General features: G+C 49.0%; 1 protein-coding gene across 2 annotated transcripts in view; it reads left to right on the top strand.

Annotated features, from left to right (window-relative positions):
• Positions 1-11,509: 11,509 nt before the first annotated feature.
• Positions 11,510-27,112, top strand: part of angpt1 (angiopoietin 1) — a 100,390-nt gene continuing 84,787 nt past the window's right edge. For both annotated transcript variants that reach the window (XM_039736543.1, XM_039736542.1), the window contains exon 1: positions 11,510-12,147. In XM_039736543.1, the coding sequence (XP_039592477.1) occupies positions 11,845-12,147 (303 nt within the window). In that variant the 5' untranslated portion in view covers positions 11,510-11,844. The remainder of the gene's footprint in view (positions 12,148-27,112) is intronic.

The raw sequence follows: 27,112 nt of genomic DNA, 5'->3' as shown, positions 1-27,112 counted from the left end.
TCTTCTCAAGGCAGGCTGGCCAGGAATTGAAGACAATCCCAAACACGAAGGGTGGCTCTGGATGGAACTCGTGTCACACACGTGCCATTAGCAGGCAGCCAGGAGGTCCAGAGGTGAGTGAGACATCGCGAGATTAGGGGCTGGAACTCAGCACTAACGTCTCTCTTCTTCTTTTTTCCCACTTTTCCCACTTGCCTCCATCATGTCCGGCTCCTCATGATGCCAGCTCTGGTCCCATCTCTTCCACTACCACTTCCTTCCTGTCGCCATCATATTTAAGCAGCTACTGTTCTCTGTCCATTTGTCGACCGTTTTAAATGTTTTTTTGACCAGTTTTTTCGTATATCTTTGCTGCAGCCCACTGGGCATCACATGGGCACCAATCGCCAACTCTAGTTTGGGTCTCAGCTTCCTTTCTTTTGGCCATTTATTAGTCTGAATGAGATGGGTGGATGGACTGGCGCCACATTATTAGCACTGATGATGGCGACCCAAAGCCACATTATGACTCTAAGTGGGCACATTGAGTGACGGGCTGAACGAGTAGGTGCAGATGGAAATGTGATGGCCGCCGAGTCTGACAATGGACGGCCACTTTGTCGTGTGAATAATCATTTCTGACATTGTAACAATAAGTCAAATGGCGCCGGGATGAGGACGTGCTATCCCATAAGACCTTGGGGGAGACATTCAGGAGCCCGTTCTTATCCTGCCCAGTAAATGACATCGGGGTCCAAGTTAGCGTTTGATGTCTCAGGGTATTGAAGCTGAATTTAGACGCCAACTTAGAGGAGCCCTCGGTGAGGCGTGTGCTTTCAGAGGAGATTACTTTGACATTTTTTGAACGTGATTGCTGACTGGAGGGTCTTAGACCCCCCGGTTAAAGTTCTCAGTTGCAGTTTACATTTTTCCGACTTTTGTTCCCTCTTGTAAACAAGCAGTCCATTCCTGTGTGTTTCTCATGAGGCCGCGGTGCCAGCTTATGCTACAACTTGATTTACAAACACTCCTGCCAGCATAAAAAGTGGAGCGGAGGATTTTTTCCTTTCTGTGTGCAGTCAAGCACCTAATCCGTTATTTACAGGAATGAAACGTTTAGGAAACACTTTTTCCGTTGGTGGATTCACTTTTTCCTTTACAGGGTGAGCCAACCCCAGATGGGATGCCAGCCCATGGCAGGGCACACGCGCCCCTCACACCCCTTTAGTGGGGCAGGAAACACCCTGGGCATTCGAGAAGAACACGAGGGCAGAAAGTCAGAAAGTGAACCCCAGTCCATGAAACCGTAAGGAGGCTCGGGGTCTCGTCAGGGTCTGCCTTCAAACCAGCAAAGGTCCCTACTAGAGACCACCATACTGATGAAGGCTCTGCTCAGATGGTCAACATGGCACCTGTATTGCAGTTGCCAGCCTGGGCTCACTGGTCTTAGGGGCGGCCCTGCAGTTCTGGTGGGGTTTGCGCTGACTCAACGTTCTCATCATCTAAGCAAAGTGCAGATCACTAAGGCAAACAAAACGTCAGGGGGCCTCGTAAAGATTTAAATCAAGGGACCACATAAGTCAGAGCACATCTGGAGGGCTTTGTGCAGCCCTTGAAGATGTGCAGAGGACACCAGTCAGGTGCATGATGGGAATCTGACAGGTTCAGGGAATTAAAGCTGCTTGGTCTGAGCGGAGGAGCCAACGCTGCTCTTCGAAACCCTCAGAGACATCGATACGGTCAATCCAGCGGAGTTCTTTGAAGATATCGGTGGATCTCGTACTTGAGAGCACCAGTGGAGATGAAGGGGACTGAAGTCAGCAAGAACTTCTTCATGCCAAGAGTCCTGGGAGTTGTGGAGTTGAAGCAGAGATCCTGGCGCCCTTAAAGAAGACGTTGGCACAGCTGACTGGTCTGCGCCAGTTTGTCAAATGTCTTATGCTCTTATGTAAAACAGATCCAACGATGAACACATGAACAGATGGAGGATGAAGTGACAGGGCATTCCACACTGAAAGAGCAGACCAGAGACCCCTGAAGACACCAAAGTTCTCTCAGCATCTGACAATTCGTTTCCATGAAGTCAGCTCGGCTGCTGCCAGCAGGGAGTCACAAGTCCTGGCAGAAGTGACATTTCATTGGCCATGTGGGCTCCTCATGATGGTAGACTCTGTGGGCTCCAGTGGCACTGAGTGTGCTATCATTAGCCTGGCATCAGGTACCCTTGGCCCTCTTTAGGAGCCTGATGGCCTACACTCCTCTTTTTGGTAACAATGGCCGAGCAGTTTCACCCTTTGTCGTTGTCCGGCCTTTGTAGCGGCCCACTCCCACCCCTCGGACCCTGGCCTCGCATTTCATGAGCCGCTCTCTCTTGTGTGGCTGAGGTGAAAGCAAACACGGCGTGAACTGTCGGAGGAGTTCAAGGAGGAAGCCAAACTCGATCTCATGGCAAGGCTCCTTGAGACCAGCGAAATGTGCTTAATTGGCCAATTCCTCATTTATTTCATGTATTTATACAGTAAATAATAAAAGCTGAAGTAAACATAAAGCCTCAATTAGGCAAGCTGGCATGGTTTGAAATTCTGGCCTGGAATTGGGATATTTACAATGCTGGAAGGCCCTGAGACGTTCTCGTTGGCCGTGCTGCTGCTTTCCCCCAGGGAGACGCGTTGGAGGTGCAGCTCAACTGCTGGAGCTGGCGGGCTCTCCCCGTGCCCAGCTTACTCGAAAAGAGGTGCCTGTCAGGTGAGGCCTCCGGGCAGTGTGTGCCAGTGTGCCCTGCACTCGACATCCGGTGAAGCTCCAGCTTCCAAAATGGGTGGATGTGAAGTTAAAGCGTTGAATGACAGAGCACGTCAGGGTGAGTGGGCGCTCTAAATGAGCCCCCGTTGTGGACTGGTGTCCGCACCTCCTGCCAGGACCCCCAGTGGAGTGAGTGAGTGGGTTCTGTGCTGGACTGCTCTGATTTGGAGCTGGCGCCCGATGTGGCTGTGGGTTTGCTTCACTTTCTTATAATTTGAAAGAGGACCCCGTGGCTCCAGTGTGCAGACCCTCTTTCAGAGTTTGCTGTCCCTTTGTCAACTTTCCAAAATGCATTTCTCCAAACGCATTGCCCTGCTTGTCATGATGAGACCCGGCTGAAGGATTTGTTTTAGCGCAGCCAAGAGCCAAGCGGTTCCTTGTGGTTCCTCTGGCAAGTCCTGTGAAGCACTTCTACAAAATCCCTCGAGACGTCCACCCCAGCAGACCCTGGCGCCACAAAAAGAGCTGCCAGCGCTGCCCGTTCGGCCGCACCTTTGGCGACCTGAGAAACTGGAGAGACGGGAGTAGACAGACGAGTGCAGAGTAACGACAAGACCTCAGACACGGCCAGACGAGACCCTCCGCTCTTCATTTGTGTCCATTGGGTTTGGGCCTGCCAGTCGGCTTTCCATGAAGTCACATCGGTCAAGTGGTGACCTCGATGGGTTGCTTCTTCCTGATGCTTTCCATGAGCAAATCAAACAAGAGCAGCAAGCGATGACCTGCTTCGATGGGCTGAAGGTGCACCAGGAAGGACACGAGGGACACTCCCTCCTCATCTTTAGGACGCCCCACTTAGACAGCATGTGAACGTAGATGGGACGCCATTGGACTTTGAGAAGAAGCCGCGGATGATTCAGGGGAACACAGGATCTGAACCCTGCCTCCTGGAGAACAGGGCCACCACGCCAGGCCTGTGTCGTGCGGTGACAAAGTCACAGAGGAAGTGTTCATGGCGGCTTGTAAGAAGCTGAATGTTTTGTTGGGGGACTGGAGACAAACACAGTGTGGCGTATCAGTGGGAGCAGACTGAGCGAGCCCGGCCAGAGACCACCACTTTGGACCAACTTTGTGGAGCTCATCTGCCAACTAAGCAGTGCCACTCCACACGAATGCAAGTACATATGGCTCAGCGGGATGAAGCTCTGCCGGGGTGGCCACGATGGGGCCTGACGTCGTCCATGCGGCACTATGGTGAGAGTGAACAAAGTAAATCCATCCATCTTTACGGAAAATGCAATTTAGGAGATTTGATTCTGTGGTCCGCTGAGAAGAAGCCCCAGCGTGCCAGTCGCTGTTTGCTCAAGTTGGAGATGGCAGGCGTCCTTTGATGTCTTTCTTCTGATGCGGACCACACAAAGCGCCTGTTTTCGCCGACCTGATCCGAGGTTTTTAAACGGTGACATGTCATCCTGTCGAGCCGCTCTTAACTAAAGCAGTCCTGAAAAAGAAAAATGAAGATGCGAGTCGATTTACATGTGAAAAAGCAGAAGAGCAGTCGCCAAGGGTCATTGTGCCCGCACGGTGAGCCCCCTGCGCTCCATGTCACGTTCTGTGGTGGAACACCGGACCCTTCAAAAGGCCCTTTGAAATGCTAAACAAGTGGCATCTCCCACATTCCGCTTTTGTCCAGTTTGGGTTTTGCGCCTTTTTTTAATTGGTAAGAAGACGACTAGGATTTGGGCTGCAAGTGCCGAGCTAATTAAACTGAAGTGAGAAGAGAAATCCATGTGTTTAATTTTATTGTGAAAGACGCTGCATTCCCGCTTGGGAATGTGCGCTGAGCCATTAGCAGTGGCAGCGAGGGGGAACGTAACATGAAAAGCCCCTGGAGAGTGCGCTGGTTACTCATTAAACTCCAGGCACACGGGGCATTTATCACTTATTGTATTAAATGATTTGGCCAATCATCCATTGGCCGGTGAGGACAGGAAGTGACTTCTGGACGGGATGCCAGCCCACAGCAGGATGGACCCCCACTTTAGAGTGTCCGGTCAGCCTGACCCTCACATGTGGAGACCTGGAAATCAAAACCCACAGAAACAGACGGGCAACACGCCAAGAGAAAGGACCTCCGGGAGCTCGGCGGGCGCTGCCCTAACGTCTGTGCCACCATCACTGCACAGAATACTGGGACATAAACGGGCGAAAGGGGCCCTGGCCTGTGCTCAGGGTGTGTGTGTGTCCTGCCATGGACTGGCGCCTCGTCCAGGGTTTGTTCCTGCCTTGCGCCCCATGCTAGCTGGGATTGCCAAACGACCCTGTCTGGGGGCTAACTGACTGACTGACTGACCTGCTCAAGCCCCCCAGCTGTACGCTGGAGACCTCCGGTCTCAGCCGGGCCCCCTCTGCGGACCACTCTTTAATTCAGAGCGCTCTTTTTTTTTTAATTTATTATAGATATAATTACAGAAACGCATCAAAAAGAATTCCAAGAATTCCGCCGGCATGCCCAGAAGTGACATTCTTACCCGGGACAGCTCTTGATGTGACACCAGAGGTTAAGGCTTGCGCTTTCACTCAGCCGGCGTTATGAAAATGACTGAGAGGCGAAGCCCAGGGTACGCGTCACATTTAAAATGTCGCATTAAAGTCAGGAATTGTGAAGCCCAGTGGTGGGCCGGGCCCTTTCATTAGCGCCCCCCGCCACGGTCCATGTTCGCCATTCGCTGCGATGTGACGAAAGCTTTCAAGAAGACTTTGTGATCCCGGCGCTCTGACAGCTTCGTTAGCCCCTGGCAGCAATTCAGCTGGATGTTGACAAAATACGGAGCTCAGGAGAAGCCCCCGACTGTGCCCTGCTGGTATTAAAACAGCTGGCCACTGAGCGCTTCACACAAGCGTGTAATCTCTTCTAATGCCCTGCGCTAACTCGGCTATTAGATACAATACAGGACGGGCCTCAGCGGCCGAGTCTTCAGCTCGTACTGACTGGACTGGGAAACTCGTCTCCACAATTTGTACCCTTTGAACAGTTGGTGGGACAGCGGCGCTGTGGCATTAAGACGTTGGGAACACTTGGTACAAAGCTTCCCTCCATGGCTGAGCTTCTTATTCAGATATTTAGAAGAACCCTGGGCCTAACTGCGCCATTTTGTTTCCACTTAGCGGAATACGCCACCCATATTGGACATGGCTTTCTCATAACTTCATTTTAATTTAATCCTGACGCTCTTCATATTTCATTAATTTTCATTACTATTCATGGTGGCTCCACAATCCGTACTCACCCCTACTCTCTCTTCTGTTCTTTTTCCAGTTTTCTGGGGTGGCGAACTGCACCACCACCACCTGATCATGAGATGTTCCTCCATTGATGGATTAAAGGCCAGAAGTCCACGTGACCGTCATCACCAAGTCCTTCCATGAGAACCCTGAATACCATCAGGACTGGCTGAGGTCATTGATGTGAGGTAGAATGCCCAGATGGGGCTGGGTGGTCTCATGGCCTCGGACCCCCTGCAGATTTTATTTTTTTTGTTTTTTCTGTCCTCCATGTCCATTGGATCTTAATTTTATTCCATGTTAATTAGCGTTCTCTAATTTTGATTATTTATTTTGTCGTTCTCTCTTTTCTCCATCATGTAAAGCACTTTGAGTTCCATCACGTGTATGAAAATGTGCTCTACATAGAAATGTTGGTGTTGGTGTTGTTTTAATGTGTCACTGTAGTTTGTCACTCGACTCTCGCGGTGTCGTGGAGAGCGGACAGGACATTTCTGATGGGTGACAACCACAGAACTATAAAAACGTTGTCGTGAGGAGGGCCCAGCCGAAGGGCGCTGCTGGTTGTGACTGCCTGCCAATCCAGAGGGTGGCACTGCTTCCAAATGGATGACTGACAGCTGGAACACCTCTGATGTCACTTCCGCCTGGACCCGCCTCTTCCTGCCAGAAGCACAGAAGTTCCGCCATCTTTTTTCTAATTAGTGTGTGTTTGCTGCATTGCACTTGTTTGGGGTCTCCAGGGTGGTCTGTCCGTTCTCTTTAAAGATTTGTAATGTGTGCTTTATATACTCTGTTGAGATTTTGGGATATTTTTCACTGAATTACTTCTCGGACTGTGAGGTCTTCACGAGATCCTAATTTAATTAACGTTTGGCATCTTTTCATTCTTGTGCCCCTCTGACGGGGGGTCTGTGGATGCTCGGCCTGAGAAGTGCTTTGTGCAGATCCCTCCTTCAGAGTCTTCGGTGCCTGGGGGTCTGCCCTGATGAGGGGACACCGATGGACACCTTTGGTTGTCCTGACCCCTGGACTTTGGTACCTATAAGGTGCTGCCCTGCCAAATGTGCTCAAGTTATGGCATTAAATCCACTTTTTGTGCTTAAGTAAAGATGATATCTTTAAAAACAGAGCTTGGGTAATCGAAAGTATAGTCACTTGTGACAAATAAGCCGGCTCTTCTTTAATTCCTGTCTTGTTCTCTTACAGCGTCCATGAAAGTAAACGACATAATCCACGTGTCACGTCATCCAGTCGCGTGCTGAGAACGTGCGAAACGCCAGCATTTGTAGGAAAACATCTTTAAAGAAATAAATAACTCCAGGAACTGAAGGAAGGCCACAGACCTGAAAGCAGACTTGAAATGGGGGTCTTGGCCAGTCAGTGGGCACCAGACTTAGGATTTCAGTTCAGCCGCCGCACAAACACGCGGGAGGGTGACTGTCGTCTTCATAAACGTTTTATCAAAAAGGCCTGCGGTTTGATACGACTGGATAAAGTGGGACGAGTGACGTGTCGGCTCCTCGGTGGGCTGCAGCTTGGCGTCACACACCAGTGGGGCACAAGCAGGGCCTGAAGCTGCTGGGTGATGGGGCCTGATGGTCAAAGACCCCAAACACCCTGAGACCCTGATGTGTGCAAGCTGCACGGTCACAAAACGCCACTCTGGATTCATTTTCTAATAGCTGCCATCTTACATTAAACTAAACGAAATTAAATTAAGGAAAAGTCCAACAAAAGAATACAAGAAGGACAAACACAAGACTTTCAAAATCCAAATTAAAATAAAAACACCCAACTAAACTAACTTTGAAAATAACAAAACTAAATCAATGAATGAACTCATTAACCCTAAATCACCAAAACAAGTCCGCTACTCCAAAACAAAAACCCGAAAGGCCAAACCAAACCCGGACAGAAGACCAAGAGATGTCACGGGCATTGGAGGGACACATGAGACAAGGGGACAAAATACCAAAGTCACAGGCCAGCTACGGCCTCAGCAACACAACTGGTCAAAACTGCGAATGGCGGGAGCAGCAGGAAAAACTAGAAAATGGCAGAGCAGATGGCATGGGGCAAACCGCAAATTTAAACAGGGTGCTTGGCATCCTAATTAGGGGAGCCAACATCACAATCTAGGAGAGCCCAAGTCACCAGCAATGAGGCAGATGTATGGACCCCCCCATGCTGCTGACATCTAGGAGGGCCTGCCAACTATGCACAAAGACTCGCCGATGGGCAGTGGGCCAGGTGAAAACGGGCACAGCGGCAGCTTAAGGTGGGCTTGGCCGAATGCTCGTAAAAGTGCCTGCTGGCTCGTGTATTTTAAATCTGAGCACAGAAAGGAGAGCCCAAAACTCAAGAAAGCTCAGTTCAACATTACTGGACGACTGGCACTCCAAAAACAGGCAATCCAAAATAAAGTCAACGGGCACCGCCAAAGCTTTACACACATTGTCACCAGAAACTCCAGCTATGGAAAGAGCTGCCTGAACGGGGTGACATGGCTGCCACTGAGGAACAGCAAGCCAACGAGAAGCCCTGCATTGCACACTTCTGGCAGCTCCTGCTCATCCCAGGGACGCAGGTCCCTAACCCCCGGACATCGGGACACCCCATGCAGCCACAGCAGGTCTGCTAATGCTGAGCCCGCCATTTCTCCAAAACAAAATCGAGTCGAGTTTTGCAAGTCCCTGAAGTGCCATCTCTACTGTGTGACACCAGCAGCGTGAAGAGGCAAAATCTCCGCTTAAGAGATCATCCTCTGCGGCTCTGGGCTTCATTTGAAGGAATAAGTGGGCCTCCACCATGCAAATTCAACTCCTAGCTCTAAACTTCACTTCAGTCGGGTCCCTTTTAGGGAAAGCGTTCGTCTCCTTCAGTCTGACCTCACACCCCAGTGCTTTCCAAACCCGTCCTGGAGACCCCCAGGAGATGCAGTTTCACAATCAGCCCGTCATTTTCTTTGTATTTGATCGGACCGCTGAAGGAGCCGCTCTTGTTCTCTTCTCTCACTCTGCATTTTCAGAAGAGCGGCAGACGGTGATTTACATGTGTAAGAAATTCAGAAATACCGACTCTTCTGCATTGGCTGAACTCCCTTTTCTTCTTTTCCTGTTAATTATCCGTGGAGGTTTCTTCCCGAATCGTGACCTAATGTGACAACTGGCAACGGAGGCAGCAAGACGCAGAGTGACGAAGGGTTCGACCCCTCAGATTGCAACGCTGCCTTTGTTAAATTGTGTGGAAATGTTAGGGTCATTGGTGGGACTTATAGGGGGATGATTTAGGGCTTCAAACACATTCATCATCTTCATCATCGTCATCGTCGTTGTCATTTATATTCTGCTTTTCTGCTGACCCCCTCTGACACTTATTATCAGTCTGTCAGCATCTCTTTTAGTAAGTTTGGTTTCATGAGATGTTTGGAGTTCTTCCTGCTGCTGTTTGTTGCTCTTCTTCTTATGCTGTCATCAGAGCACATGCTCGGTCATTTCATGTCACTTTCAGAATTATTACGCTCAACATTTCATAGGCACTGCCACGTGGGTGCTGTCGCTGTCATCAGGAGATGATGTTGATGTGAGACGTCACGTCAGCGCACTGTCACCGTCCAGGCGGTGGCCCTCATGAACTGCTGTCAGAACTTGGAAACTTAGAACTACAACAAGAAGAAAGAAAATATTAAAAGAGTCCAGTATGGCAAAGACATTGCAGAATGGCACGCTGGCTTCGGCTCGTTCACTGAACACCTACCTGACCACCCGACCTCTGTGCCGCTCGGACCACCGCAAAGGCCAGTGTGTCTTCAAGTGTCCTCAGTACAACGTAACCCTTACGGGCAAGGCCCCTCAGTCACTCGGTCATCTTCTAGTCCCCTTTGTCTTGGACAGGGTCTCGGGGGTCTACTGGAGCATCTATCTATCTATCTATCTATCTATCTATCTATCTATCTATCTATCTATCTATCTATCTATCTATCTATTATATAGTGCCTTTCACTCTATCTATCTATCTATCTATCTATCTATCTATCTATCTATCATTATATAGTGCCTTTCACTCTATCTATCTATCTATCTATCTATCTATCTATCTATCTATCTATCTATCTATCTATCTATCTATCTATCTATCATTATATAGTGCCTTTCACTCTATCTATCTATCTATCTATCTATCTATCTATCTATCTATCTATCTATCTATTATATAGTGTCTTTCATATCTATCTATCTATCTATCTATCTATCTATCTATCTATCTATCTATCTATCTATCTATCTATTATATAGTGCCTTTCACATATCGCATGTCCTCATTCCTTAGAGTCTGCTTGTTCTTCCCGTGTCTGTGTAGGTTGCCCCCCATGCCACCCCCTGTAAACGTGCAAGTCAGGTGAACTGGTGTGTGTGTGTGTTCATCATGTGATAGCCTGGCACCCTGTCCAGGGTTTGTTCCTGCCTTGTGCCCAATGCTGAGATAAACTCCAGAACATTCCCATGACCCTGTTCAGGATTAGGCGGGTTAGAAGATGAACTGGCGTGTTACAAGATGCCCCCCCACCTCCACCATGATCACTGAATACCAGTCAGCTGATTTGAAGGGCATGTTGATCTGCTGCTTTCTTTTCCTTTCTTGATGTGAAGCCATGGATATCCTTAAAATTCATTTGTTTGAGCTTTAGTGGATTTTCTGAACGTTGCTGTCACCATTAGGGTACCCTGCTAACCCAATGCCCCCCAGAGTGGCCCTTGCTATGGGTCGTCCATGCTGTCTGGATCCTGGACAGCAAGGTAAGTGACCGATCAGCTTCTCAACAGCCTTTGGTGCCCACTTTCTGTGGTGATGTCCATTGATCAAAAAGGGTGGGGTGGGCCATGGGCATCATATGGGGAGGGTGGTAATGATTGCTTATGACCCACCTGGGGGGTCAGTGGGTAGCTCGAAGCCAGGAATTAAATTTTTGCTTTTGAGAGGAAGGAGCCCACCGAGCCTGCTTATGTATAGGGCCCCTGGGTGGGCTCTAGTTGCCCCTCTCTCCCATCCCTGAATGAGCGGGGTATTAAAGTGGATGGATGGGCAGACGGACAGAGAGGTTTTGTTTCATTAAAGTAGGCAGGCAGTGTGGCACAGTGGTTAAGCTGCGGGTTCAAATCCTAATACTGACTCAGTGTGACTTTGAGCAAATCACTTCACCTGCCTGGGTTCCAACGGAAAGAAAGCAAGTGAAATGTAACGAATTGTATCTGAAATATGGCCATTATTGAATAAGAATACTCTGCGTAGATCAAAATAGAGTCCAAACCCCAACCGGAGGGTCTTGTCGGCCCCTGTAAGCCGCTGCCACTCGTCACCGCCTTATCTCCAAGCCGCTCCTCACTCACTTCCATGGCACAGGGGCCGGACTCCCGTACTTGCCTGAGGTCATGCAGCCTCTGTGTGTGTAAGACGATCCCCCACCCCGCCCCCTCCAGCCCCCTTCGCGCAGGGGCGCACTCGTCCGCGCATTCCACTCAAGTCTTCGTGCGGGGAAGGCGGGCAGTCTGCGTCCAGCAGCCGGTCTCGAGCCACACGCAGGTCCTCACAGAGCGCTGCTGGCGAGAAGCGACAGAGCGACAGACGGGACAGACAGAGAAAAAAAGTGTCCGGCTGGGCTGCGCCGGCGACTCCTCCTGCCATTTAAAGTGCCGAGAGGGCTGCCAAGCCGCCAGCCCCGACCAGGAGGACTCCGAACGAGCAGCAGGATGAGAAGAAGCCTTTGAAGCGGCGAGCAGGTCCGCTCAGGTCCGCCACAGTCACGTCACGTCCGAAGCCGTCCTTGTCAGAAGGAATATGCGAGGAGATCACGTGCTCTTCCTCGTCCTCCTGCCCGTCATGATGCCCGAGACAGGTGTCGGTGCCCAGCGGCGAGGAACGGACAGCAGCGGCAGGAGGTACAACCGCATCCAGCACGGCCAGTGCTCCTACACCTTCCTGCTTCCCGAGAACGACGGCAACTGCCGAGAAGGCGCCGCCGAGCCGCACAGCGCGAACGCCCTGCAGAGGGACGCGCCGCAGGTGGACCAGGAGTTCTCCACGCAGAAGATCCAGCGCCTGGAGCACGTCATGGAGAACTACACGCAGTGGCTGCAGAAGGTAAGGCTGGCCGGTGTGTGTGTGTGTGTGTGTGTGTGTGTGACCGGGGGCGTCTTAACGGGTGGCGATAGCTTACCTGGCGAATGGATCAGCGAGCCCGATCGCAAATGGCCGCCATTGCAAAGGTGATCCTCTTTGACTTGTGGACTTGTGCAGGTGGAGGTTATCCCGGGGGTCAGAGTCTCAATCTGTTTTTTAAACGGTGGGCTCCGCCACTTGGTCTTGTTGTCATGTAGCACGTTGGTCTGGTAGGTGGCACTTCAGGTGGACTCGCTGCTCTTGGCTAATGTCAGTGTGGAGTCTGCATGTTCTCCCAGTGTCCCAGTGGCGTTCTCTATGACTTCTACACTTTCTCCTCACTGCCCTCGTGACATTTTTCATAGATGGGTGTTTGACTCTAAACATGCCTTGTATGTGAATGCCGTGTGTTTTCCCGAATCCATGTGGGATTTTCCTTTGGTTTTCTCTGCCACATCCCAAAGATGACCCCTTCCCATTGGGTTTCCCCCAAAACGTCCTAAAGGTGTTTGCATTTTGTTAAACGACGCTGTGGAAGTGTGGAACCGGCAATGGACTGGATCTCCACCTGCATGGGCTTCATTTTGTTTGATATTGCCAGCTTCTTGTAGCCTGGAACAGGATTCAACTCATGAGATAATGGACGGATGGATGGGTGGGTTGAATTTAAGAGTTACATGAAGGGGGCAGACATTCCACGGGCCAATGGAAGCAGCGCTCAGAGTTGTGTGAGAAACCTGCAGTTCGGCTGGGCTCAGACTATCCATAGAGCAGCCAGAGTGGGCATCATGTGCCCAAATTCTGCCTGGCACGCCGAGTCCTTGAAAGGGACCAACCTTTAAAAATCTCATTACCTTCTTGAACTTGGTTGACATCTCAGCTTGTTTGGAATGATCCCAGTTTAAAATTCTCACTGTGAAATGTACTCTTTTAATGACCCCCAAAAGTGTGTGTGTGTGTGAGTATACGGTATATACTGTACTTACTGTACGTGTATAAGGTAGAGAGAACATTCACACGTCTCCGTGTCCCGTACATCTCCTCCATGTTCACACACGCTGCAGGTCCACAGATGAATCTGCGCCAATGCGCCTTCCTAAAGGCTCGATTTGAGTTATGAAGGTCATTTACAAAATAGAATTGCAGGGAGGAAGAAAGTAAAGGACCTTCCTTGTGCTACGAGTGGCGGAGGGATGAAGACTTTGGGTCTCAAACCCCTGAGGCTGTGGGTTCAAATCCCATTACTTACAATGGACGACCCCGAGCAGGTCACTTCAGCTGCTTCTACTTCTCTTAAGATTTCTGATGCTGTAAAGCAGATAGTGAGATATTTATGTGTACACAAAACACACACACACACACACACACACACACACACACACACACACACACGCACACGCACCTCAGTCCCCTTCCGATTGGCTGTCGCTGGTCGCTTTCTGTCCCCATGTAGACGGCGACGAGCTGCCATCGTCAAGTTCATAAGCCCGACTGAAGCCTACAAAGACTAATTAGGCTCTCTTTACATTTGCCTTTTCTTTCTTTTTTCTCCATATGGTTTAAATAATATCATGTCATGGATTTATAAATCGCCCTCTTCGCTTTTCCTTTCGCCTCGTGCTTTTCCGAATTTGAAAATGACATTAGTCTCTTACAGAAAAGTATTTTAACAACACTTCAGTCTCGACAGTTAAGCCGGCCATATGTTCCCGCTGCTTGCACTAATGGACCCCTTTTCAGAAGTTATCGTCTCGTCCAAACGCAGAAAGGACTCGGAGACTTTCGAATTAATAACGCGCAGCGCAACTCATTCATCACCTCCGAAAACCGCGCTCGGCACGTTAGTTTAAAAACTCGCTAATACTCCGAAGAGCCAAGAAATCTCCGATGTCATATAGCGCCTTTCACAAAATCACCGCAGGCTGACGCTGCCCCGATGGCCCTGGAGCGGCGGTGTGAAGGCGCTATAAAAGGTGGAGCTGTCCCGTAGCAGTCAGTGGATCAGTGGGGGGGTCAGTGGATGACGACTGAGGGGCTGCTGTCTCAGTAGGACTGTCATGTGCACAGTGGCATTATTATTATTATTATTATTATTATTATTATTATTATTATTATTATTATTATCAAGACCAGCGGTGTTGTATCCACTTCGTAACTGTTATTGTCATTAATTTGCCCCCCACCCGTACAGTCTGCACTTTCCGCCGCCATTTCTTTCAGCTGCCATTTCTTTTTCATTTCTAATTCCGACCCGCAGATCTCTCAGCGGTCAGCCGGTGGTCAGTCAGCTCGAATCCTCAACTGCTGACATGACATTACGTGGATATCCGAGGTCGTCGGTGATGTCAAGCAGCGCACGTTTCCCACTGTCCACTCTCCAGTCGATTGATCCGAGTGGTCCGAAGTTTTAACATTCACTGCGAAAATAACAAACTGTCAACGTGCATCGGTCAGGCTGTTTGGTAAAAGTCGGAGGGTCTCCTCGTTCTACCAACCAGAAAGCAGCAGCCTGGACAATAGGATGTGGTGATTCCTCACAGCCAGGCCTACATGGACTTTGCATGTTCTTCTCTTCCTGTCCTCAGGTCTTCTTCTCACATTCCTAAATATACAGAAGGCTTCTGGCTCTGTGTGAGTCTGAGTGGATATAGCGCCTTTCACGCCTGGCTCTGTGAGGATCCACTTATGCACACGCTTTCTTATATATAGCGCCTTTCATGTCGTACGATTTTCTTTCTTTCTTTCTTTCTTTCTTTCTTTCTTTCTTTCTTTCTTTCTTTCTTTCTTTCGTGACCCGCGACGTCTTCGTGAGCGACACCTCCGAATTCCAGCAGATTCACTGCTTTTGGCCTCCGAGCCCCTGCTTGCAGTCAAAGCCCCCCACGGCCTTCCTCTGCGCTCCAGTGCCGCCAGTGAACGAGCAGCTGCTGCTTTTTACTTTCTCGTATTGGGAAAGCATTGGAATGGTCCAAATATTCGATGTTGGGATTTCGATAAACGTCCATCCATCCATTTTCTAACCCGCTGAATCGGAACACAGGGTCACTCAGATATGGAGATGGATATTTGAGGAGAAAACCGCAAGACAAGGATTATACTTTTATAATATCCTGTACATTAAAAAGTCGTCAACAGCAAATCCAATAAAACTAATAATATATTGAACAATTATCATAAAAGTTCGATAAACATAACTTTTATAATAATTGTTCAATATATTATTAGTTTTATTTGATTTGGTGTTGATGACTCTTTAATGTGCAGAATATTATAAAAGTATAATCCTTGTCTTGCGGTTTTCTCCTCAAATATCCATCTCCATATCTGAGTCTACGAGAGAGTCGAGGGAAGAGCACTCGCGATTTTTCTTTTTTTCTTCTTTTTCTTATATAGATGGATGTGAAGGACACTGTTTCATAGATACACATAGATACATTTGAAATGAGAGGTAGTATATGTAAGGCATTTTACACACACACGCGTATGTATATATATATTGAGAGAATGTAATACTCCGCCGATCTCCACGCTCCCAACAAGCGGCCCAGCTGCCGTGGCACAGCGTCAGACTCGACGGTCGCCTTCTAAGGTGAAGTGCGCGCACCTGACGAGCCCCACGTGTCGTGTACTCTTTGTATTGTTTGGCAGACACTCGCTCGTATATACAGCATAAATATGTAATGCCATTGACATTTGACTACCTTGTAGAAGGCACTATAATTATAGATACATTAACAGACGCACAAAGGCGCTACTTCAGATACAAAGATAGACACACAGATACTGCAGCTATTAAAGACATTATATAATGGGTGGATATGAGAGGCAGCAGATGAACAGGTGCGGAATGTATTCTATATCTTTTGAGAGATGAGAACGACTTAAATTATAAATAGATATGAAGGCACTACATAATAGCTAAATAAATATATATATAAAGACACAATATAATATACATTTAAGTGAAAGGCGCTATATGCTCTATAGAGATATAGAATTGAAACAAAAACAACATTGATTTCTGTCACACATTTTCATACAAATGATGGAACTCAAAGTGCTTTACAGGATGAAGAAAGATTAAAACGATGCAATTAGGTAATATTAATTAACACTGAATAAAAGTAAGGTCCGATGGCCAGGGAGGACGGAAAAAATAAAAAGAAAACTGTGAAAAGGCGCTATACACTTGTAGTACGAGCGGGTGTGAGTGCCGCTGTTTAAAAGACACACAGACCGCCAGTTGGCTCGGTGGTAGAACTGAAGGACCCTGCCAGGCTGACCACGAGGACGATCGTCGCTTCTGTCCGTCAGGTCCAGAAGTTTCCAGCGGCTCGTCCTGTTCTTCAGCCTGAACGTCCTCTTGCATGAATGTGTCCGAAGATTTCGAGCCGATGGAGGAGTCCAGCGAAAGGGGGTATAAAGAAAGCAGAAAGCCGCCTTCCCCTTAAAGGAGACGTCACGCTGCCAGATCTACGAGGGCGTCGCTCGCCCGTTAATGCGTTGCCCAGATGCGCTCCGCGGCCTCGCAGGTTCTTCTCGCTGGTCGGCTGCACTTTGACGGCACGTCGTCATTTTTCTTTTTTTTTTTTCGTCTGCTTTTCTCTCTTTTTATTTTTTCATTTTTTTTCTGCCCACTTTAGTGCTCCAGGTACAAGTTGACTCGTTAACGAGCTTCATCTCGACCCCTTTCTGAGCGTCGCCGCTCGGGACTCCATGCCCTCCATTCTGCACAGATGGTTTTAACAGAAGCTTCACGCCGACCCGGCGACCCCGACTCAGGAGCGGTGCGCTCAGAAGATGAGGGGATGAGTTTTTGTTCATGTCGAGCAGAATTTCCTAAATTCCACTGCTACTGTGGCACGTAACGTCTCACAAAGACCCGTAAAGATCCGTAGGGATAAAAGAAGATATGAAGTTTGAACAGAAAAGAGGAGGAACTCAATAAAAGAGGAATGCAACTGGCCGTCCAAATATTTGTTCTGCGCTTTTGCTCTCATGCAATAAAAAGTCCAGTTGTCTCCTGGCGCTCAGCGGCACTTTTAGAGCATTTTGATCTTAGGAGTCAGAGTGTCTGTCCAGGGGGTCCAGCCCAGGGTGGGTCCTGCCTTGTGCTCAATGCTGCCAGGTCTGGCGGTGGCCCCCGTGTCCCTGAATTAGGCTTTGAGGGTGGCATGCCATGTGACGTTAGGTGACGGGGACTTTTCTGGGATTCTCCGATTGACGTTTTAGGCTTGTCACTTTGATTTTGAGTGTGTGGCACATTGCTAGGTGGCACAGCTGTTAGCAGTGATGTCTCGCCACTGCCAGGGGCTGAGTTCAGTTCTCTGTCTTCTCTGTTGTGCTGAATGTGATGGCCCAGCCTCGGCCCCCGCAGCGCCACCTTTACTGCAGCTCGCCATCCCGCTGAGGAGTAAAGCAAATGGATGGCATGGACATTTTGGCCCAACCTGCACGGTCTGAAGTGCTTTGAAGCTCTCACTTTGCTCTTAGCTCTCCCAGCACAGGGGGCTTCACCAGCCTGTGAACAGGACGAAGGCGCTTTTAGAGAGAGGCGTCAGGTTCAGAACAGCAGGAACGTCACCATTAATGTCTGTGCTTTCTGATGGAGCAGACTTGGGGTCTTGAGCCCCCAGAACACCCAGCTCTTCTAAGTATAAGGGCCAGTTCTGCAATCCGGGTGTAAAGAGTGAAGTGGTGAGCTGAGGAGCACAACTGTCACGGTGGTCTTCTCTGAAGCTCTGCCTGTGCTACATGCCAGTCCAGGTTAAGACCGAGGACATCAGAAGGCCCTGGTGTAGGGTACAAGGGCATAGGGTTAAGGGGCACTGGGGCTCCTCCTGGAACAGGTGGGACCTGCCCCACCATTTGAACAGAAGGGGCTGTCATGTGTTGGGGAGGTCAGTGATTAGAACTTCAAACATCAAATACGCATAGCAATTGGATTTCTAGCTGCCACGGTTATGGTAATGCGTAAAAACAGTTCACTTGAATGTTACGAGTGTCAAAAACGTGTGAAGAATGAGTCGCCGTCGTCTGTGGATGAACTTAATTAGGACATCAGAGCAGAAACCTGGCTGAATAGCACAGATGGAGATGAGCAGGACATCAACGGGGGGCACACAGTGCTAAGGAAGGATGGACCGAACAGAAAGGGGGCCGCGTGGCGTCAAACAGAATTCCAATGCAAGTCTTCTTCAGTCGGACGACGAGCCACAGCCTGCGCTCATGTCAGTCACATCTGGTGACATTTCCAGTGATTTGAAGTCGAAGCCTCCGTGAGTCGGTGACAGTTGGCGGTGCGCTCATCTGGTCTGACAAACCCAGTGACTCGGCCCAACCAGTCCACGACTCAGCAGTGTAAACGCTAGGGGTCTCTGCTGCCCCCCCCCCCCGACAGACAGACAGACAGATGCTCTGGACACCGAGGAAGAGTCCCAGGAAGTGTTTTAATTGTTTGACTTCTTAGTCTCAGTGCCTAAGCAGCACAGCCACAATAGCACAGGTAAAGAAATGGTAAAGTAAGCACAAATATAATATAATATAATATAATATAATATAATATAATATAATATAATATAATAAAATATAATACAATATAATATAATATAACATAATATAATATAATATAATATAATATAATATAATATAATATAATATAATATAATACAATATAATATAATATAATATAATATAATATAATATAATATAATATAATATAATATAATATAATATAACGTAACGTAATGTAACTCTCCTCCGCCCGACTCCGGCTCACTTGCCGGGTCTCCAGCAGTCTTTCAAAGAGTCCTTGACCCGGAAGTGCTAGCCAATCACGTGCTCGGCAGGACAGAAGCACTTCCGGGTCAAATGAAGAGCTGGCTTTATTCTTCAGTACTTTGGAGCTTCTGTCCTCGTGACCTGGCAGTACCATAAATAAGCCACGCGTCCTCCTGTCCCTTTACAGCTCCCCCTGGTGGCACCACGGCACCCAACAGGGCTGAGCAACTGAAGTCCAAGTCCTGTGGGAATCTGGGGCACCAATACCTTCCATGGAAGCTGCCATCTAGCGTTTTGTGGGAAGAAGCATCCAAAAGTATCTGCCTTCCCCCATCCTTCCATCCTTTGGGCGTCCCGGCCGGGCTGAGATGGTCACACTGGTCATGGTGGTAGTCTGGCGACAAGATCAGCGCATTTGAGAGACCCTGCGACTAAAACTCACGTCACGTGACCTCTTGACCTTAGTGAGGACATCTGGGCTGAGGGTTGAGACCCTATTTTAGGAGTTTGTCATAGACCCCCTCATGTAGACAGTACTTTGAATTCACAATAATATAATAATACAATTATTAGAGTCATGGGGGACTTTAATTACCCAAACGGTGACTGGGCTAACCCTGCCAATCGCGGAGTGCCAGCGCAGGAGCTTTTAGACGTCATGAGGGGCTGCGTTTTAACACACCAATGAGGGAGGAGGCCATTGTGTAATATCCAGGATGAAGAGGTGATTGGACCGCTAGGGTCAAGTGACCAGGATGTAACTCTCCAGGTTTGGCAGAAAGTCGTTTACCGTAAATCAGAAATCTTGTGTCACTTTGCTTCTCGCGAGTTTCGTTTGGTTTGAACTCTTTGCCTGTTTTATCGACTTTGCTTCTTGTCTCTCGTTAGGAGTTGCTAGCTCGGTGTATTTTTATTGGTTCAGGTTTCACTTTCACACACTTCTCCCAGTTTGGCTCAGTAAATAAATCACCTGTTGGGCTCTCAGCAGGACAGGAGGAGGTGAAGATTATCGGGAACGGTAAAGGAGAGTAAAGTTTATACGCGCGAAAAAGTCGCCGACCTGCGGCAGTAACAGGGACTACTAAGGAGGTGCCGAGTGAGTTGGAAATTCTCGAAGGAGAAGAGCTGCTTGGATTAAATAGGCTAACAAGTCACATTCATCATGGAGTGCTTAAAGAAGTTAGCGAGAGCAGATCTTGGCACACATTAGTCGAAAATCTCAGCACATCGAGTAGATTCGTGAAGACTGGAGACCAGCCAATGTTAACCCGCCACATTAAAAGGGCACTCGGGCAGATCCAAGTGACTCCATGCCAGTAGGCTCAACGTGGAGGAACTTATTAAGAAAAAGATGGAGTGGCACGGGGCACCAACAGGACTGGTAGCAAATACTCAACATGCGCTCAAACGAGGGAGGCCAACTTTAACTGAAAGGCTGGAATTCTCTGACGAAGCAACAAGAGGGTCCGCTCAGGGTGACTCATCTGACTTTGTTTATCTGGATATTCAGAAGGCTTTTGGCAAGATACCACGTGAGGGGTTAGTGGCAGTTCAGGGTGCGGTGGGCACAGACCCAGAAAGCAGAGGGTTAGGCTCAGAATTAGGTGAAATTGACAGTGGTGTCCTTCAGGGCTCAATTATCATGAATTGATGATTGCAGACCACCAGCTCTGAATGTGCGGGTCTTATACTGGACTGGCATCTCCTCCGGGGTCGGCCTCGCTCTGCACCTCCCAGTGCCCCTCAAATGGACTGAGCGGGGTCTGGGCATTGGAGGGCACTCTGAGGGTGCCTCCGAGTTATCATTCAAGTGATCTCTCGCCCACATAAGGACGCGTCGCATGAATCATTTAGGCGGATTGTTTCTTGGCTGGTGGGAGGGAATGTTAAATGTGGGAAGTCACAGCGGACAGAAGTGTCTGGAATGTGGGATTCTGTGCCACTGCTCTTTAAACAGGAAGAGCCAGCTTTGTCTCTTCAAAGGAGAGAACACATGTTTTAGGTGGGCTTCAGATTACCGGGGTCCCCAGAGGCTGGCAGGTAGGAGGTACACAAGTTGTAGTTGTAAAAGTAAGAGGGTTCAAAGGGGTCCATGAAAGACGAGCGTTGAGGCTCTTTGTCCATCCAACACACGGTCACAGGAGTCCACGATGGCTGTGTGATGATCAAGGCAGGGATGAAGGAGCCTTTACTGGGTCACTGCAGGACAAACACGCCGACCCCCCTTGTCATCCAACTCTAATCCTTTCCAAAAAACAGAGCAGAATACGAAAAATAAGAAATTGGAAAAATGATGTTCTGTTACTTTTAAGGAGAAAACCTCCTTAGCCAAGTAGAAGACCCCAAATCTCCATGGAACACTTGAGGGGCTCTACAGGCGTCAACCGCTGACATCTCCTTGATGACGATGGTGTGACGAGTGCCACCGCCGAGGCTCGCTTTGGATTCAGTTTCATGAAATTGTCGATGATGCACGTAGTAAAGTCCCGCCCCTTCTCCTCACTCATTGGTCACGAGTCCTGCCTTGAACTCGAAGCTCACTTGGCACTGCTCTGATTTCTCTGGAGTTTTTATTAAATGATAGTTTAGCTAGAAATGCGGATGCTTTGCCCGTTGTGAGCGTACGACTTGACATGATTTGTTTGTGGACACTTTTATATCATTCGCTGTTGCACAGCACTGGTCACTACTGGTCACCATTGGCTTGCATTCTATCATACTTTTTTGCATGAAAACATGAGATTTAAAATTTCCTCATCCATCCCTACGAGCAACTTGTGCCGTATTTAAAACACGTCGTTTTTAGGTGGCGAATTCCTCTAAAGCCTCCTGTGTCTTGTCACACACGTGCGGTTGGTGGGGGGGACTAAGGGGCCTGAATAATAACAGCAGTGCCACTCCAGACCAGGGGGTGGCAAGCTGCACTGACTTTCTCTCTCAGTCCTCTGCAGACCATCCATGGGAAATCCCGCTCCATTGATGACATCACTTCCGCTTCCGGGCCCATCGATGACGTCACTTCTGATCCCGACAACATCACCCCTGGCTCCACAGCTGGTAAATGGGATTGGTGGATGAGTTGTGTTCAGGTTCAAGTCCAAAACAGAACTGATTTTAAGGCTGTAAGGATGGCGGCTTTTAAGGCCGAGACAGGAAGTGATGTCATCGGGACTGGAAGTGACGTCATCAATGGCACCGGAACCGGACGTGATGTCGTCAATGGGAACTGTACAGGATGTCCTGTGGATGGTCTGCAGAGGACTGAGAGAAGGTCTGGTCTGGCGTGGCACTGCTTTTATTAATCAGGCGCTTTAGTTTTAGTTCCCCCCAATCCGCAGCACACACCTGCTCACATCATCATGGAGGAGCGCAGGGCGTGTTTCAGAACATTTACTTATTTGGCTGACATCTTTATTCAAAGCACCATACAGCTTTTACGATACAGGCCCAGGCAGGTGAAGTGATGTGTTGGCAGTGCCATTTGGACCCACAACCTCAGGGTTTCATAGTCCAAAGCCTTAACCACTGCACCACATTACCAGTCTAAAATGTGACAGGCTGGACAGGATATAGCAGGACTCTCCATCGTGAACTTCACGGGACTGCGCCATTACCTTGGCATTGCCCAGCAAGTGCCCTTTCCTGTGTCTTGGTGAGGCCGAGGCTGTCTGCACGCCAGGTGCCATCGAGGAAGTGACCAGGTTTCGTTTCCACCTCTGCCTTTTTAGGACACGTCTGTCTTCTGGGCTCAGGCCTAATTAACAAAAGTGAAAATCAAAACCCAAAACTGCAAAGTGAAACACGATGTTTACAAACGGGCAGCCGGCCGTCTGTGTTCTGAATCTGCGTTACTCAGGAGATGGCAGAGAAGGGACCGGGTAGGCGACGGGCACCGGCCTCTGATGGTGCCCGCTGTGAAGTCCATCAAAGCTGTCTGATGCAGAACCCATGTGAGAATGAAGGAGTGGTACCCTCCAGGCCCCCCAGTATGCCAGGCGGCAGCACGTGTCCAAATAAGGCTGCAGGGACGCTGCTGGGTCTTAATATCTCCGAAAGGGAGGGAGGTTTGTTATTTCAAAAATGCACCCGTATCTGCCAAAGCCTAACGTACAGAGTCAGTCAAGACAGCAAAAATAATAATAATACATATAATAATAATACTAATAATAATACTACTAATAATACTAATACTACTAATAATAATAATAATAATAATAATAATAATAATACATATAATAATAATACTAATAATACTAATAATAATACTACTAATAATACTAATAATAATACTTATAATAATAATACTAATAATAATAATACTAATAATACTAATAATAATACTAATAATACTAATAATAATACTAATAATAAGCCTGCATAGCTCTAAATATACACAGCGGCAGCCCCCACGGGGTGGCAGCCCCCACAGGACGGCACCCGCACTGCGACTTGTCTCTCTGCCCTTATAATCCCCGGTCTGCACAGAGCTGCTCGAAAACAGAAAACGAGACCTCGAATCGTCCAGCAGCGCCAGTCACTTGGTCTGTGGGCAGTATGGCTGGCAAACGTGTGCATACTGGGCATGTAGGTGGATTCAGTAGCCCACCGAATCATAAGAACAGACAGCCATCACTGACGTGACCGGGAACACATGCGGGTACAATTAGTATATTAGACATGGCGGGATGGTTGGCACTGCTGCTTCGAGGAGTTTGAGTTCAAAGCCCTCTTCACTCACACAGATCTCCATGAAACTGGGCAAAGTGGGGATACTGGGAGAAAAAAAAAAAGAGCTCAGACATGATCAGAGAATCCCGATGGCACAGCGCCTTTCAGGTTTGGTGACATTGCCTCACCACTATAGACCAGTGGCACGTCACGCTTTACTGCAAACAGCTAAACTAAACACATCGCCGTTTTTTCCTGGCACGGTGGACACTTTGAGATGCTCTTACACAAAGTCCAGTGGGCCATGTGATGGCCGTCATGTTGTTCCTCATGGCAGTGGTGCTCCATTGTCACCATATGTCACCTGCTGGTTACATCATGTCACATCATCGTCTCAGATGGCAGTGCACTGCTCTCAGTGTCAATAGCCAGACTTGGCCCGTCTCATTCTTATTTTGGTTTGTCGTTCATATTTTTGTATAAATATTCCATTTGTATTTTTTATTTTCAGTATTCTAAATAGCTTGTTTGTATTTCCTTATTTGTATTCGTACCCGTGGCTGTGAGCTGTGGGTGACTGCGAGGACAAGTGGCAGGAATGAGGCGTCTTTGCAGGGCCGCTGGACGGGCACGCCGTGATGAGGTGAGAGGCTCAGAGGAGAGTCGAGGGGTGCCAGCTGAGGCAGTTTGGGCGCTACGACTCCCAGGGTCTTCTCGTGCATTTCTGACCTTCCATTGTGACTTCAGATGTAACCGTCTGCCTTCCTTCCTTCCTTTATGTCGTTCTTCATATTAAATGGCAGCCCAAGCCTGTAAGCTGTCGAGGTCCCTCAGCAGCGACTTCCTGTGACTTGCCCCCCGAGATGAAGATTCAGATCATCAGATGACCGTTTCATCCCATTTTGTGACCACCTGCTTTTCTCAGCTCCTCATAGAATTGCCACGTCTTCGTGAAGCCCCAGAGGTCCTCTTCTTGCCGCTTGATCTTTTGTTTCCAGAAGTTCACCTGTGAAGCACATCATTAGGCTTACTGGACCCCCTTTTAACACAACAGGGTGATGTTTGCTGCCCTCCTGCCCCTGTGGATCTCGCCAGGGTGCCGAGATTCTCAAACAAATCCCCATCCAGGTTTGCGTCTGCACTCGGTCAGCTCCATAAGCGCTCTGTGATGAGATGAGTGTCACGTACTGTCACTGGTGGGCAATGAAGTGACGGTCACTGTAGTGGGGGCCACTCGAGGCAAACCAGCGCTGCTGTAGGTCCAGTCTTCACCACGGTCGGCCTTAAGAGGTGCCAATAGGAAGTCATGGCAGGCAGACTCACAATGGCCTGCCACACTTCACCCTCTGAGCTGCCCATTCACTGCATGTTCTGATTTCGTGACACCGGGCGCACTTTTAAAAGTTTGAAGATGAGAGTAAAATTTGTTGGAGTGCTGCCAGTGCAGCAACGGGTCATTTGATTTTAATGTTTAAAATGAGAAACAATCAAAAGTCAGCAGCCTCCCTTTCTCCTGCTCTGTCATCACGTTATGGCGCACAGAACTTGACAGTTGGAGCGGAGCCTTCACCTCGCCGGCTGGCCGGCCAGCCGACCACACGACACGAGCCAAAAGTGCAGCAAATGGACTATGCAGCGCAGCGCAGCACAGAGCGGGCCGACGCTCAATAGACTAGAAAGCTTTTCCTTCCTGACTTCCTTTTCACGAAGAATGCGTGGCACAGATCCGGAGCTATTTGAACAAAGGACTCATTTAAGATGTTCAGATCATCGTTTTAAAGTGAAATCCAAAATGATGAGAGCAGCCAGCTTGGGAGTCCACTTCATGCTCTGCTAATGGCAGACAATGGAGACACCCGGGAGGAAGCAGCTTTTAAAAAGTGTCATTGTCCTTGAATGTGTCCACTTATCGCCATGACAACACTCAGGTAGCCATGTCCACGCCACACCTCCATCCTGCGATGGCACCAGTGGGGCACTCGGGCACACCCCCATTCAGTTAGGAACCACCCGTGGGTATTCTGGGAGGACAATGAGACTCCTGAAGAAAACCCGCATGAACACAATGGAAATGGGCAAATGGCCCACCACACCGGTACAACAGGAATCGAAGGCGGTCTCCATGTCAACGACCTACGATCAGACACTGGGCGGCCGTGCCCACGGAGCATCGACCAGTGCCGGTAGCTGGCGCTCTGAGTGTGCCCATGAGTGTATTCTGTTGGGCTCGTGCTGAGCATCGAGCAGGAATCTGACCGATGTGCTCCTCCAGCTGCTGGCATATCCTGCACGTGTTGTCCAGCGTGAGAATTTTCTTTGTGCCGCGAGTGTGTATTACGGGGGGGACCTTGAGGGGACCTTCTGTCTGGCCCTTCAGCCCAGAGCCATCCACAGGTAGGGTCTTGTTGACGTCTGTCCCTGGGTCTCACCGTGGAGTGGTTTCAACGAGAAGTCGTGAGAAGTTTTCATCATTCAGCACAACGTTCATCCTGCACTCGATGGCTTCAGGACTAGAAGTTACTATCTGGGGACAAATATCAGGTCTGAAGTGTCAGCGCTCGGCCGTTTGACAGTCTGGTACATTTGAAGTGTTCACTGAGGCTCAAGGAGCCCACAGCCACTACTTCTTCTCGGGCTGGACACTCTGTACACGAGACCAGACTTAGTCAGTGTCTTGGTGGTCCTCCCGTCCATCTGCTGGATTTCCTGCTCTCTCCAGTCGATGGTCCCGAAGTCTTAGTGTGGCACTGGCACACCTGCATGTCGTTCTTTGAGCTGAGTTCCACGTCATGAGGACAGCTCTGATTTTGGACGTTCTCTTCTGAATGCCATTGTTCCGATGATGACGATGATGATTATTATTAATGGTTGCTTGCTAACTGATTTCCCCCCCGACATGCTTTGACTCTCTGAGATGCCATTTTGTAATAAATGAGTTCAGCATCGGCCCGGTCCGGGGATTTGCTCCTGCCTTGCACCGGATGCTGTATGAGCTCGGCTCCCCGTGACCCACCCTGCCTACGACAAGTGGGGGGTCACTTTCAGGCTATGGATGGGTGGATTATAATTACCCTAAATGTACCCTCACCCTAACCTGACCCTTTGCTAAATTCCCACGCCTTTGCCAAGTAAGAGGACTCAGGGTGCCAGTCTCATCCCATGTCTGTGAGGAGGGCGAGGGCCGCGGCCTACGGCAGGTCACTGGAATCCGGAGAGCCGGCTGAGCACTCGACCGTTTTCTCTTTGTTTTCATAATCGGCGAGTCAGCCGCTCAGGGGGAGCAGCAAATGATGTTCAGAAAAGAAAATTTGTTTGCAGTCGTGAAGCGCATAATAGGTAGTTGGCATCGAGCAGAAACTCTTGGCCATATTTGATCCACTTGAGAGATCTTAAACTGTGCCCTTGAATATAAAAAGGGGCTTGGAACAATTTGGAGGCATCGTTAAAATAGTTTTCTTTTCTCCTGGTGGTGGTCTCTTCTGCCGACAGCAAAAACCCC

The sequence above is a fragment of the Polypterus senegalus genome, chromosome 15 (genome assembly GCF_016835505.1).
Source record: "Polypterus senegalus isolate Bchr_013 chromosome 15, ASM1683550v1, whole genome shotgun sequence".
Lineage (NCBI taxonomy): Eukaryota > Metazoa > Chordata > Cladistia > Polypteriformes > Polypteridae > Polypterus > Polypterus senegalus.
The sequence above is the reverse complement of the archived record's forward strand: the minus strand, read 5'-3'. Positions and strand labels throughout refer to the sequence as shown.